We start from the raw sequence: 16,145 nt of genomic DNA on the forward strand, positions 1-16,145 counted from the left end.
TGAGTGATCACAATCTCCCAATCACATTAGAGTATGTTGCTGTTGCTGTGTTGCTATTTGATGTGCAAGAAACAAAAAGTGATCGACAAGCCCAAGTTGCCTCCACTACAACACTGTGTCTACAACTACATATCCAGACAGGTAGAGCTACACTGTGTCTACAACTACATATCCAGACAGGTAGAGCTACACTGTATCTACAACTACATATCCAGACAGGTAGATCTGCACTGTATCTACAACTACATATCCAGACAGGTAGAGCTACACTGTATTTACAACTACATATCCAGACAGGTAGAGCTACACTGTATTTACAACTACATATCCAGACAGGTAGAGCTACACTGTGTGTACAACTACATATCCAGACAGGTAGAGCTACACTGTACACTGTGTGTACAACTGCATATCCAGACAGGTAGAGCTACACTGTACACTTATATCTACAACTATAAATCTAGACAGGTAGAGCTACACTGTATCTATAACTTTAAATCTAGACAGGTAGGGTTACACTGTATCTATGACTATAAATCTAGACAGGTAGAGCTACACTGTATCTACAACTATAAATCTAGACAGGTAGAGCTACACTGTATCTACAACTATAAATCCAGACAGGTAGAGCTACACTGTGTCTAAGACTATAAATCTAGACAGGTAGAGCTACACTGTGTCTAAGACTATAAATCTAGACAGGTAGAGCTACACTGTACCTACAACTATAAATCCACACAGGTAGAGCTACATTGTATCTAAGACTGTTAATCCAGACAGGTAGAGCTACACTGTGTCTAAGACTATAAATCCAGACAGGTAGAGCTACACTGTGTCTAAGACTATAAATCCAGACAGGTAGAGCTACACTGTGTCTAAGACTGTTAATCCAGACAGGTAGAGCTACACTGTGTCTAAGACTGTTAATCCAGACAGGTAGAGCTACACTGTGTCTAAGACTATAAATCCAGACAGGTAGAGCTACACTGTGTCTAAGACTATAAATCCAGACAGGTAGAGCTACACTGTGTCTAAGACTGTTAATCCAGACAGGTAGAGCTACACTGTGTCTAAGACTATTAATCCAGACAGGTAGAGCTACACTGTGTCTAAGACTATTAATCCAGACAGGTAGAGCTACACTGTGTCTAAGACTATTAATCCAGACAGGTAGAGCTACACTGTGTCTAAGACTATTAATCCAGACAGGTAGAGCTACACTGTGTCTAAGACTATTAATCCAGACAGGTAGAGCTACACTGTGTCTAAGACTATAAATCCAGACAGGTAGTTTCTCCCTTCTGCCAGCTACTTTCCTACAGTTTTAAACTATATCTGTCACAGTCTTAGTCAAACTCCCATTCAGTTTTCCAACACCAACCTCTGTGTTCTTTAAGAGGTCAAACTGAAAACGCCTTTCAATTTGAGAGATTTTCATGAGAGATTTTCTCTCTTTGATTCTGCTGTGCATGTGGATTATTGATGACGTTTCTTCCTTTTTTGTAATCCTCAGGTACGTACGGGCCAACTACTTGTTTAACATTATACTTAACATTAAAATTACACGTTGGAACTGAATTTCCAACATTAAAATGGCCATGAGAATATCCTGGGGTGTATTTGGAGGGAAACTTTGCGTGTCTCTAGAGTGAATCCCCCTGCTCTCATAGGGAAATATGCTATAATGGTTGCTTCATTTCAAGTCCTGGTGTAAATAATCCTCATTTGGATTTAATCTGATTATGGACATCAGACATACCTTGTTCACTAATTACCGTCTTCAGAGTGATCGGCTGGATACTTATACAGCATCCAGAAAGAAAGGCAGTCTGAGCATCATCTTCCAGCTTCCCAATTAAAGCACTTAACATGCTACACAATTATCTAAGGACTTCAGTACACGTCAAGGAACATAATAACTGACAGTAGGTATTGTCGTCAGCCAAATAAATTTAAACTACGTACAAACTACTGCTTGAGTTAAGATCAGCAACCCTTCTTCTGATGTTCCGGTAATGTTACATGTCTTTGGAAAGAATTGCTTTGGAAAGAAAATAATTCAGCCCATTAACTTCAAGCCCTAAGCTTTGACATTCTGTATGGGTACTCAGGAATGCAACCACATTCTAACTAATTAAAAAATATTTCCGTAAGTGTCCAATCCCAAATTTTCAAAATGTTTTTCCTACTCCTGCCAAAGACGGGACTGAAAATATCCATTATGCTTCTTTTGGAGTTAGTATTTGCAATTAAGTTATGCTGAATTCAGTATGCTGAGTGACTTCAAAACCTCACTACTGTGTCTGAAATGCAACTACAGTTCACATATGTCATTATGATGCCCCACCATTATGCAATAGTTCAGCTCTCGCTCTCTCTCTGACCAAGAATGAACACAAAAGAGCTTAACTCTTTTGTTCTCTCTCTCTGTTAACTCTTTTGCTGTGGAGAACGAAACACCTTGAACGATGGGGCAGGAAGGAGTGTAGTAATTAAAGCAGAGTTGACCACTGCTGTCACAGGGTCCAGACCCCGGCACTGGGAAGGCGTACGTGCGTGTTTGGCCTCCTCGTGTGAAACAGCTCCATACCTGCAGCCCCTCGGAAACCCAGCAACATGGAGAGGGCCATCTGTACAAACGCAATTCATCACTATTAGCAGTGTTTGTCTGAACCCTCGCCATTTGGATTCGAGTTTATTTTCTCAAAGTTTCAGTGTTGTGCATGATACCTCAAACTGGCAAACATCTGAAAAAGTCGTGGAATTTGAAACTTGTGAATCAGGTGCCAAAACATAAATTTAAGGACCTGGGCAGTTTCTCCATTTTTGAGCCTGTCAAGGGACGACCTGTTTCAGGATGTGTTAAACAGCTGAGTGGAGAAAGGCCCTCAATCTCTGTGGTCTGACTGATGGTAATCCGAGATTACGACAGGAGCCGCCTCTCCTCTGTCCTCAGGGGGACAACCTGACATCGTTCCTCCACAGTCTCAGTCGCACGCCACTGACCACTGATCGAGATGTCCAGGCAGACAAGTCCAGACTGGTGGCAGCTGGCTGAGATGATGTGGTCTACATCACTCAGCCACTCGGGCAGAACTTACCTAATGGACCAGGGGTTTCCAGAACATTCCTCAGTGCCGATCAGAGAGACTGGACGGAGACTGCTTGGAGACTGGCTGCATTTATCATCTCTCTATGGGTCATTACTCCCACTGGCGGCAGCCAGAGACCAACAGTTGTCTTACTGCACCTCTTGATGCAGACACAGGAGGACTGGCTCTGGCTTAGGTTCTCCTTGGCTGACGTTAGCGTGGAGCCTAATGCCAGGTCATCCTCATTCTTAAGGGCTGGCTAGTAACTATAGTTTTTTTTTTCAGAGGGCGTCAGAAATCTCAGACTCTAAGAGTTTTCTGAGGTTTCGAGATAAGATCTGAAATAGACCTTTCCCTTAAATGTGGTCAGGCACTCCCACTGAAGGAGTGGTGAATGTTAATGATTTTGCACTTTGATAAATTAAATATATATATATATATTTTTTTAGATTAGACCCAAAACACTTACACTGAAACTATGTTGACTTTTTGGCAGCTTATTACATTTGTAATGGTTAATTCATTGAGACACTAAAAGTCTGTAATGTTTTCAAAATACTACTTTTCATAACTTGAATATAAATTCCAGGTCTGTCTTAGTAACCTGAATTCTGGAATTTTATGCATCGAGTGTAACTAAAAGAAACAGCTCAAACAAGATCAGCTTTTGCATGTCATGTTGTAAATTAGCTCAGTTATAGTGGCAGGACAGAGTTGATCCCAGAACAGCAGTCTCTGGCTTCAGAAGCCTCGCTCAACATTTAGCTAACGTGCCTTCTGGGTGTAAGCTAAAATTGCCTAGAGTAATCCCCTTAGTTCCGACCCAGCGTTAGCACAAATTCCTGCAGTCACTACATGGTTTCAGAGTGGCCTGTGCACTTTTAAGGACACTCATAATTGCACGGGCCTAATACCTCCACCTCTTCACCCCCACCCCCACAGCCCCAGTTACAACAAGGGGGTTTTCAGTCAGATTCAGACGAAACCCATTACTCTCAAATTTATCTTAATAACGGAAGACACACCAAAAGCAGACTATTTGTTCAGCTGATAAAACCCCCACACCTGCTGTGCTGCCTGTCTCCACTAATCCCAGCCAATCACAGACAGTCCCAGCCAGTCACAGCCAATCCCAGCTGTGCAATTGGACTGTCAAGTGTTGGAACTAATACTACTGTTGGAACTTTAAATACTTCTGCCACTTCTTTGCCTTCATTGTGAATGGGGCACACTCGGTGACAAAAAAAAACTATTTTGCATATTTCACCACAACAACTGCAACAACTGAGATGTAACTGCACAGAGTGAAGTTCATATCAGCAAATTGTAAAGTGCTTTATAGCTTTCTACTGAGAGTTCTGTAGAGTTCTGCAGAGTACTCAGTTGTGTGCTTGATAGATATCATTCTTACTATACTACTATGTTAAAAAGTGCTTTATACAGCACTAGTTGAGTACTGTAGAGTGCTTGTAGAGTGCATCAATACTTTATGGTAGACAGAGTAATGGGATCTTAGCAGAGTGATAAGTTTATCTGTGGCTCTTCATGGCGTTTGGTTTGCGTGACCTCCGTCACTGAAGGCGGTGCAGACGAAGGCGTGAGGGCCCCCACAGGTGCTCTTACCTGGGAGAAGTTGAGGCCGTTGAGCGGGAGGCACTGCTCCTCCACCTTCTCCACCGCGCCCGTCTCCTTCTTCATGCGCTCGGCCTCCTGCGCCAGGTAGAGGTCCAGCACGGGCACGCCGCGTGTCTTCACGTCCGCCTCCGTCAGCGAGTTCACCATCAGCATCACCCACACGGGCCGCTTGCGCTCCCAGTTGCCGGCGATGGCGTTGAAGAGGTAGTCGGCGTAGAGGCCACGCCCCCGCTGGTCCGCCGTCATCCAGAGGGGCATCATGTGTTTGACGTAGTCCAGGTGGCGTTTCAGCCGGCGGTAAAGATCCCGGGGCAGCACGTCCTGCAGGTTCTCCCCCTGGGGCAGGAGCTGGCACCGGGTCAGGGCCGAGATGGTGTAGGGGTCCGTCAGGTCCAGCTCAAAGTACACGATGTTGCTGTCCTGGAAGGCCTTCTTGGAGTTCTCTGGGATGTAGTCCCACACGCGCGTGTAGGGGACGTGGATGGTTCCATAGAAATACGAGGGCGGGTCTCGCTTTATGGTCCACAGGAAGGAGTTGAGCTCAGTCTGCTGTCAGTGGGGGGGGGGGGGGGGGGGGGGGGGTTATCAGCAGTACACAACAAGCTGTTTGCCCTTTTGCCCAAATTACATTTTTGCACTGCTTAAAGGTGAGTCTGAGATTTAACATCTGTGCTGCTATTTTCAGTGGCAGGCTAACAAATGATATGATGGTTAATTGAACACTGTGTCATTAACTCATTAAAGTATGTTTAACTTCCTATATTGTTTAGCAGAAATGTAGCATGAATTGAAATACTAAACAAAGTCTTAATTAATTAATCCTAATTGTATCTGAAAGTGTGTTATATGCGTTTATAACACGTGGAAAAACAGTGTAAATCGCCCTAGGCTCTCCTACAGCTCTACGTTTTAGTGGTATTATTATACACGGGGGTATTGAAAATATTATTATTACAGTCCTATGTGAGCACGGCAAAACATAGGAAGTGACGTGTTAGCGAATGTTTATTCAAAAGTGATACAGCAAGCTGCTAATATGGCATTAAGCTCGCACCCTGCCGCCTCAACGCAATACACGTCGGAGTGGACGTGCACAAAAGCATCTTAAACTCCGATCGCCCTTTCGCTTAAACACTTCTCATTCAATCACATTAATTCAATTGTGCTTAATTAAATCGATTACGTTTAAGTTAACATGTTTCATTTAATCTGATTAAAAGTTAACGAGAGACACGGAGGAGCGTTTTCAAATCTTATTCGAGGACAAATAAAATGTATAGAGATCTTCGCCAGTGGTACAGCAGGAGGTTATCCAACCAGTAATTAAGTTTATCGTGATGACAATAAAAACAAATAAAACCATAGCCCCTATCCATAGAAGCGGTCTTAGATTTTAATGACGTAACTTCCCATGTTTTATGGAACAAATACAGAGATTCACAGTAATTCCAACTTACTTTTCTGTTAAGGTCACAGCTGGAGGAGTCCCTAAGGTTCCTTTGGTTGGCCTTCACCACCAGAACGAACCACACTTGGACAAATGCGCCCCACGTGAGTACCATCATAGCCTTGAATGTAGTTATTTCCCCCGATTTGTTACCAGTTATTCCTTATTATCTTTTAGCTGTCAGTCATCGTCTTTGGCCAGTCCACGCACGTGATGTTTCCGCCATCCCGCAAGATGTTGAAGATGCAGTGACCTGTCCCTCTCAGGAGAGAGTGGGCGAACCTACCCTGGAAATACTGGTATGACGTGCATATGTGTCCGCTGACAGTGCTGCGTCAACAGCAAGCGTTCAAACTACATAATAAGTCACGCATCTCGCACAGTACTTCGGTCGTTACACAACTGCTCCGCTCGCATCGTGTCCTTCTGCAGCCCGTGTCCACTAATAATGTCCTTTAAGCGTCAGAAGACGGGCTCATAAAGAGCACAGGGTGCACATGTCCGGCTGCTAAAGTTCAGCGCTCGTAACAGTTTACGCTCCTCTGCGCAATTCCACGGCAGCCTGGAGCGCTCGTGCGACCTGCAACAGGTCCTGCAACTTCTCCTCGGGACCTTTAAAGTACCTCGCGCTCTGCAACGTCTTGAGTTTCTCGCTTCTGTTGCTCACATGGTCCTGCAGCGAAGAAACATCTTTAAGCCGCTCGGGGGGGAGTTAATGAAGTGCGCGAGCATCACTGACACAGTACTTACCTTCCCCCAAGCCCCCCCCCCCCCCATGCTTCACTATACTGTGCAATAATCTGATTTAAGCATCTCGTGCCCCGCGGGTTCTTGGAGGAGGAGCGCTCGCGCGCAGTGTCAGCGAACTGTGGAAACGACGTAGTTTTAACAATTTCTCACTGTAACTATTTTTCTTCCTGGAACCTTTTTTGACTTCTGGGTTTTATGACCTTAACAAAGAAATAAACGGATGCAAAGACACGTGATCGCAGCTTCCAACAAACTTCTCATTCGTTTAAACGTCGTGATGTGTGGTTGTAAGTGTGAACGCGCGCGAGACGGGTGGTTAACGCTGACTAATTAGCCCGCTCGTTAGACTAACACACTCTATTTCTCCGAGCGCGGGACATCCTGTAGATGCATTATCCTGTTAATGTGCTACAAACAACGTTTCATTTACATCCAAATGCGTGCTGTTGGGATGGACGCATGTGCCACCGCTGTAGTGCATCTTCACTTCAACACACATGCAGGACGAGATTAGACGTCTGTGTAAATAAAACTGGTTGTTTCTGATGCAGGAGTCACTACATTATGGGCTTTTTCTTAAGAAACTTCACTGCCTCGGGGTAGATCTCAGGTTCATAGACTACTAATTAATACGTGCTGTAAAAATACATGGTTGCGCGTGATTTTGAGTCGATACAGGCTTATCGGATACATTTTGTTTAAATTTGCCATATTAATAGTATTTTCCCGAGTTTGAACAATGTGAATTACGGACGTTATTCTGTTCATTTAACCCCCAAAGAGAAGTAATCTATAAAAGGTTTTCAGTGTACATGCGAAGCTATTCCGTTCACCGGTTATGCCATTCCTTTTGTGGTCAAATGTCACTAACGAAATAATTAACTTTATTTTTAAATGGGCTGACGGTTCATTAATGTGTAAATTGTATGCTTAAAAGCATTGGTTCTTACTTAAGAGCATACAATTTATGCTCTTACAATAATCAAATCCTATTAATCTTTCTGCTCGCCTAAAACATTTGGCGACGTACTAGATTTTTCATTATTTTAAAACCAATTTACCACATTTGGAGTGAAAATCGTTTAAGTGTAAATATTAGTGCCATCTACTGGTGATAAAAAACTTTCCACAAGAGGTGAAAGCGACTGGGCAATTTATTCATCAGTTCTTAATTTAAAAATTACAAGTAGTGGGTATCGGAATCTTCAATCTGTAGCGAAAGAAAAAGTATAATTTCGAGCAAATTAGCTCAATTTGCCTCCATATAGGCAGCTCGTGGTTCCGCCGTGCGCAGCGTTTTACGGCCGTTTACTGCGCTGCGATAAGGGCCTTTTAAAAGCGTTTGATGCAGGCCTGCCAGGAAGAGCGGAGTTGCGCATGCGCGTCCACGGCGCCCGCTGATCTGAGCGGACGACTAAACAGGAACCGGTGTAAATTGGCCAGTCAGATTGATGTGCTGATTGAGCTAGTGCAGAGTTGGAGTTGGTTGAAAGAATGTCGCCGCTGTTTTCGGAGTTAGCGGCACGTCATGTTTAAAGAAACCAGTGCCGATTTTAGGGTTACATTATGGAGCTTAAGTTGGGTCCATGCTTATTTTGTTAGTGTGATGTAGGGCTGGGTTTCTGGAAACAGATTGTGATGAGTTATTTTTCATTACACTGACAATCACCAATAAAATGCTCGTTTAGTATACAAAATTTAAATGTGTTTTTATTCCATCCAGAATAACAGACCATAGCGTAACATAGAATCTCTCTCTCTCTCTCTCTCTCTCTCTCTCTCTCTCTCTCTCTCTCTCTCTCTCTCTTTAAAGACATTTATGTGTCTTGCAGAGTGTGTACTTTTGAGTCTTGCATTCGATGGGATTAAAAATACCCAGAAAACCATGTTTTACTTCCCAGAATTCCAGGCAGATCCTCCTGCGGTGGCCCCTCGTCCTCCAGATCAAACAGGATGTCCCGCTGGCCTGCTGAGCAGAACTCCTGCTCTCAGGTTCCTCTAGCAGAGCCTAGCAACACTGTCCAGCAAGAATCAGTCTGGCAGTGGACGTTAAAGATTACTGATCTAGAAACAGTTCCCCAGTATTTACTGACATTCATGAAAGATAAGACCTGATCATAGATCAGTCTGGTGCAGCGTGTCCAAAGGTTGTGAAGCCTGCACGGTTATGTTAAGGTGATGGAGCTGGTCTGTAGAGGTAGAGAGGAGAGACAGAGAGAGGCAGAGAGGAGAGACAGACCAGAGAGGCAGAGAGGAGAGACAGAGGAGAGACAGAGAGGAGAGACAGGAGAGGAGAGATAGGAGAGGCAGAGACAGGAGAGGCAGAGAGGAGAGACAGGAGAGGAGAGACTGGAGAGGCAGAGAGGAGAGGCAGAGAGGAGAGACAGGAGAGGAGAGACTGGAGAGGCAGAGAGGAGAGGCAGAGAGGAGAGACAGGAGAGGAGAGACAGGAGAGGAGAGACAGAGGAGAGACAGAGAGGAGAGACAGGAGAGGAGAGGCAGAGAGGAGAGACAGGAGAGGAGAGACTGGAGAGGCAGAGAGGAGAGACAGGAGAGGAGAGACAGGAGAGGCAGAGAGGAGAGACTGGAGAGGCAGAGAGGAGAGACTGGAGAGGCAGAGAGGAGAGACAGGAGAGGAAAGACAGGAGAGGCAGAGAGGAGAGGCTAAAGAAAACGTGAGTGTGCTGTTTCATCCCACATCCACACTGAAGCAGCAGTCGGGCTGGACCTCCTGGCTGGACCTCCTGCAGATCTGACATCAGTGATGTGCAAAAAAACTCCAAAACAAATAAAAATAAACAGCTGGAAGGAGTGAGAGAGTGAGAGTGAGAGAGAAAAAGAGAATGGGGAGACTTTGTGTTACTGGTGAGAGAAATAATCTGGGGGTTTCACTTGTTTAAACAGCACTCAACTGAACAGTTTGTGTGTGTGTGTGTGTGGTGTGTGTGTGTGTGTGTGTGTGTGTGTGTGTGTGTGTGTGTGTGTCTGTCTGTGGCTGAATGCCGATAGGAAAGAGTTGAGTGGTATCCTGCAGTGGGAAGACTCATGAACTTCACAGCACAGCTGGGGAAATATAAACACACTTAAGGACACACACACACACACACACACACACACACACACCAGTCTATGTCGTATTTACACATTAGAGCAGGTTGATGATTGGTGTTGTAATGTCATTTTTAGAACGCATTGTCCATATACAATAACAGGAACACCAGCTCTACTGCAGGCAGTAACGGGCAGCATTTAAATGTCACAGATTGTCCTGCGCATCCAGTACTGTGAGCTTCGTGCTCAGGACTGATCTTGGCAAAGTGAAGAATCTGTTCTTTGGTTCCGAACAAGTCTTCTTGCCTCCTGAACATGCCTTCCTTCCTTCCAAACATATCTTGTGTCCCTGTTCCCTCTTAATGCGTGGTTTTGCCGATTGTTACGTTATCTTTGGTAATGTGCTTTAAGCGTATAGAGGCCTTGGCTGTTCTGGGATCTGTTTTCTCAGCTGTTGTGCGACAGTGAGCCTTGTTTTTAAGAGCGGGCGTGAGAGGACCGCAACTATCGTTTAACAGACAGATAATCTGACTCGACGTCTCCTGCTGCAAAGGTAGAAATCGGAGCCATACGCAAACGACGGCATTCGTCTCGGGTTTCTGAACGGTCACGAGTCAGCGTGGACTAAATAAATGGATGTGAATCAACTCCAGATGTTGATGCCCATAGCACTGCTGTGTTAAAAGCCCTGAAATGAGGATATATTCATGGAACAGATGGAATGCAGTTAAGGAAAACCAGGTCATGTTTTCTGAGCCGAGGCCTGAGATTACAAAAATAAAATAAAATGAAATCAAACCCATTAAGATTTTGCTTTAGTCTTTTAGAAAAACATGATAAGGATGTTAGGACACCACTACAGGGCTTTCTACTGTCTGCCATGCTTATGCGCAGACTCTTATGTTCACTGTGTATATTTATCTGAGATATGTATCTGATTAATTCCTGGTTGGCACGCCAAGTCAGAGTCTAAGTGACTTGATGAGGTTAAAAATGACCTAAAATGGTTTAAAACCAACTTTAAAACCTGTTACATTAATAGTAGCTTTTGCATTTTCTTTTTGTTATTAGACAAATCTCCCTCTTGTGCTCTAGTTTGCCTCCATACAGAGGTCCCCTTAGACAGGCTCGCCACTCTAGACAGGTCTGCCTCGTATATGTTTGCCTCCTTGGAAAGCCCTGTGTCTGCCTTCTTGGATAGGTCTGCCTTTTTGGATAGGTCTGTCCTCTTAGATAGGTCTGCCTTTTCAGATAGGTCTGCCTTCTTGGGCAGGTCTGTCTTCTTGGATAGTTCTGCATTCTTAGATAGTTACGCCTTTTTAGATAGGTCTGCCTTCTTGGATAGGTCTGCCTTCTTGGATAGAAAGGCAGCATGGTTTATAGAGTGCATATGGATATATTCCTCAGCACCACATAACCTCTGCTACACGTGGAATAGGTTCTTCGTGGCTTTTATTATCCTTGTTACTGAATGCATAAGGATTTCTTTCTAAAGATCTATTTAAGATGAAAATATAACTGATATTAATGTAAACCATGCCATTGCCTGTCTGTTATGCACACCTAGTCTGAACTTCAGTTATTTCTGTGTGCTTTGATGTTAACTGGCTGATCATAACTTGTCTTGTGCTCTGTACAGTTGTGCCAAGTTTCCTGTAGGCTTTTTCATGAATAACCTGTTTTAAACCAAAGGGGCAGTTGATGTCTGGATATTTAGTGTATGAATATAAATGCATAATTTATGCTGTATATGTTGAAGTGCATTTCCAATATAAATCTATATTAAAAGCACACAGCTCATTCGTGCTCTTTGGGCAAAACTAGGAATCTTATGAAATCACTCAATTAAGGCTGACACAGTGCACCCAGATTTAAGGACTATGGTAGCATAAGTGTCAACCTCTGCATGCTACAGTGAGGTGGATTGCAATTTACAGCCGACTGTAAGGTCTACGGTGGCCTGTTAGGTACAGTTGGGGTAGCAGTGGCTAATGAAGTGATCAGTGAGTGCATGTGGTATAATCCAGCCGTGGTGGACGGTGTGGTTTGTTGGACCGTCCACCGCCACAGACCCGTATGGTACGGCCCTGATCACAGTCCCCAGACGCAGCTACCGGGGCTTGAACACATGGGTCGACACCAACAGCTGCTGTGTAACAGATGACTGGAGTGGGCGTGCACGTGAGAAACATACAGTGTGCACGTGAGAAACATACAGTGTGCACGTGAGAAACATAGAGGTATAGGTATAGTAGTATAACAGTCATATGTATAGTAGTATAACAGTCATATGTATAGTAGTATAACAGTCATAGGTATAGTAGCATAACAGTCATATATGTATAGTAGTATAAGTCATATGTATAGTAGTATAACAGTCATAGGTATAGCAGTATAACAGTCATATGTATAGTAGTATAACAGTCATAGGTATAGTAGTATAACAGTCATATGTATAGTAGTATAACAGTCATAGGTATAGTTGTATACCAGTCATAGGTATAGTAGTATACCAGTCATATGTATAGCAGTATAACAGTCATAGGTATAGTAGTATAACAGTCATATGTATAGTAGTATAACACTAATAGGTATAGTAGTATTACAGTCATATGTATAGCAGTATAACGATCATAGGTATAGTAGTATAACAGTCATATGTATAGTAGTATAACAGTCATAGGTATAGTAGTATAACAGTCATATGTATAGTAGTATAACAGTCATATGTATAGTAGTATAACAGTCATAGGTATAGTTGTATACCAGTCATATTTATAGTAGTATAACACTAATAGGTATAGTAGTATTACAGTCATATGTATAGCAGTATAACGATCATAGGTATAGTAGTATTACAGTCATATGTATAGTAGTATAACAGTCATAGGTATAGTAGTATAACAGTCATAGGTATAGTAGTATAACAGTCATAGGTATAGTAGTATTACAGTCATATGTATAGCAGTATAACAGTCATATGTATAGTAGTATAACAGTCATAGGTATAGTAGTATAACAGTCATATGTATAGTAGTATAACAGTCATAGGTATAGTAGTATTACAGTCATATGTATAGCAGTATAACAGTCATATGTATAGTAGTATAACAGTCATAGGTATAGTAGTATAACAGTCATATGTATAGTAGTATAACAGTCATAGGTATAGTAGTATAACAGTCATACGTATAGCAGTATAACAGTCATAGGTATAGTAGTATAACAGTCATATGTATAGTAGTATAACACTAATAGGTATAGTAGTATTACAGTCATATGTATAGCAGTATAACGATCATAGGTATAGAAGTATTACAGTCATAGGTATAGTTGTATTACAGTTATAGGTATAGCAGTATTACAGTCATAGGTATAGCAGTATTACAGTCATAGTTAGCAACAGTGAGTCACATTTACATTACACATTTATTTTATTTACATTATCTGAGGGGAACATTTCGAGCTTTCAATTCTTATGAAGATATGACGTCTTGAAAATTATGATTCTACTTCTGCCACCCCCCCCCCTCGCTCTTTCTCTCTCTCTCTCTCTCTCTCTCTCTCTCTCTTTCTCTCTCTGTAATGGGTAATGGAATATTTCAAAGAGCTCTTGGCACTGAACAAATCTTCATTAAATAATTCAGTGTCCTCCTGAGTTCCTTGTTATGCATAACTGCGCCCTAAAACGTCGGCACAGGCATTGCAACTATCAGTTACTGTATACAGCAACAAGATGGAAATATTTAACAGAATGCATCATTGTGCTCCGTGACGATCTAAATTCTGAGCCTTTATTTTAAAGACCAAAGAACACATACTTACTCTCAGATTACTGCACGAACAGATTCTGCATCTGCTGTATGGGTCCAATAGCCCCACTGTGATTAAAGGAAAAAGAAAAGCATTCAAACAGTAATTACATCCCATGGAACCCCCTTGAGAAATTTTAGTAAAAAAAAAATAAAAAATCAAATAGTACTTTCATATTTCTCCACCAGAGGGCAGCGGTAGACGGGCATGATCTGTCAAAACGGCCATATCAGAGAGAGGAAAATCACATTCTCCTCTGTACAACAATCAGAATGTCTCAGATTATACACATCACCTTTAAACTCTGGGCTTTTTGTTGATTTTCCTTTCTGTGTGCTTCCATAAGCTGCCTCTTGCTAGTAATCACAATTTTGCTTTTAAAAACATGTTTTCCGCTGTACCTCTGTAACCATGGTGATTCAGAGCTACTTTATTACCCATTAAGACTGAAGTATCTGAGCAGACATCCTCTTCTGCTATGTGATCGCAGTTTAGAGATGGTGTGTGCATGTGTGTGAGATTTTGTGAGCGTCGGTGTGTGTGTGTGTGTGTGTGTGTGTGTGTGTGTGTGTGTGTGTGTGTGTGTGTGTGTGTGGGTCTATTTAGTGTGAAATGATGCATGATATTCGAAGTGCCACCCAGACTGTTTGTCTGCTGGTATTCCTTGGGCTTGGGACAAGTGGAAAATGCCCATTTTCTGTCTTTCTTTCTTTCCTTTTTCTGACTCCCCTGCTTCCTTACTTCCTTTTTCGTTATTTTTCTTCTTGAGTTGTGGCAGTGAGGTTATTTCATTATCTTGTTACAGAACTCAGGACCATCCATCTCCTCTCTGATCTCCTGGTATAGAGCCCGTCATCTACATGGTTCTGCCTGCTGTTACATGACCATGTCACAGGCTTTGGACCAGGGTGAAACCCACTTAAATCCAACTGCAGAAAGGAGAATATATTCCCCCCATGTAGTGAAAACTGATCAGACTTCTGCCCATGGTTTTTACATTTTTTAATTCCAGGTTTTAATGGATTTTTGTTCATGTTTTTTATTTGCAGGTTTTAATGGGGAAAAGTGATAATTGTTGCGCTTAATAAAAGACTATTGGCGTGTTTCCCGGGTGGAATCGCTAACCCTGCAGAGTGTTTGTGATCTGCATTTTCCACATTCCTTCACTGTGCCTCATTTACCAATGTGTAATTTATTCCACTTACACAGTTTCCTTTGCCATCATTTAATTCCTTTAATCAAATTTCTTTCCTCAAGTTCATTAATCAGTGTGGGCGGGAGAGCTGTCGAGCAGCTCTTATCCTGTGGGGCTGATATCCTGTAGGGCTGATGTTCTGAGGAATGGGTGTCCTGTGGTGCTGATATCCTGTGGGGCTGATATCCTGTAGGACTGGTATTCGGAGGAACAGATGTCCTGTGGGGCTGATATCCTGTAGGACTGGTATTCTGAGGAACAGGTGTCCTGTCGGGCTGGTATCCTGTAGGGCTGATGTTCCGAAGAACAGGTATCCTGTGGGGCTGATATCCTGTAGGACTGGTATTCTGAGGAACAGGTATCCTGTGGGGCTGATATACTTTGGGACTGGTATCCTGTAGGGCTGGTATTCTGAGGAACAAGTGTCCTGTGGGGCTGATTTCCTGTAGGACTGGTATCCTGTATGGCTGGTATTCTGAGGAACAGGTGTCCTGTGGGGCTGATATACTGTGGGACTGGTATCCTGTAGGACTGGTATTCCGAGGAACAGGTATCCTGTGGGGCTGATATCCTGTAGGACTGGTATTCTGAGGAACAGGTATCCTGTGGGGCTGATATACTGTGGGACTGGTATCCTGTAGGACTGGTATTCTGAGGAACAGGTGTCCTGTGAGGCTGATATACTGTGGGACTGGTATCCTGTAGGACTGGTATTCTGAGGAACAGGTGTCCTGTGGGGCTGATATCCTGTAGGGCTATGGTTTGCTAGGGCTGGCTTTCTGTGATGTTGATATTGTGTGTATTTTCCTGGCCCCATTTCACTCTGACTGACAGGCAGGTGCAGGTGTTTTGGGTTATTTGGGGTAAACACGGTACTGCAAACATGAAATGGCTTTTAACCGCACGGCGGTGCGGGAACATCTCCAGACATCAGCCCTCTCACGGTGAGGTCTGGGCTAACACAGCGGAGCACCTCCAACCAAACGCTGCCCCCCACTGTAGGCACAGCCTGCAAGGAGCAAAAGGTTTCATCACTGTGTAGATCAGATTACACCGTGTGTGTGGTTGCGTGCGTGTGTGTGTGTGTGATACCAGTGCTTTTCTCCTCAGTATGAGATGGAGAGGTTGTGGACAGGCCTTCCCCTGAGACGGCAGGATCAAA

General features: G+C 43.3%; 1 protein-coding gene across 1 annotated transcript in view; it reads right to left on the reverse strand.

Annotated features, from left to right (window-relative positions):
* The window catches only part of trabd2a (TraB domain containing 2A), a 56,136-nt gene extending 49,153 nt beyond the window's left edge, over positions 1–6,983 (reverse strand). Inside the window, 2 exon segments of the mRNA XM_077011377.1 lie at positions 4,716–5,276; positions 6,185–6,983. Coding sequence (XP_076867492.1) covers positions 4,716–5,276; positions 6,185–6,292 — 669 coding nt within the window. The 5' untranslated portion in view covers positions 6,293–6,983.
* Positions 6,984–16,145: the final 9,162 nt, after the last annotated feature.

Source organism: Brachyhypopomus gauderio, chromosome 7 (assembly GCF_052324685.1).
Source record: "Brachyhypopomus gauderio isolate BG-103 chromosome 7, BGAUD_0.2, whole genome shotgun sequence".
NCBI classification, from domain to species: domain Eukaryota; kingdom Metazoa; phylum Chordata; class Actinopteri; order Gymnotiformes; family Hypopomidae; genus Brachyhypopomus; species Brachyhypopomus gauderio.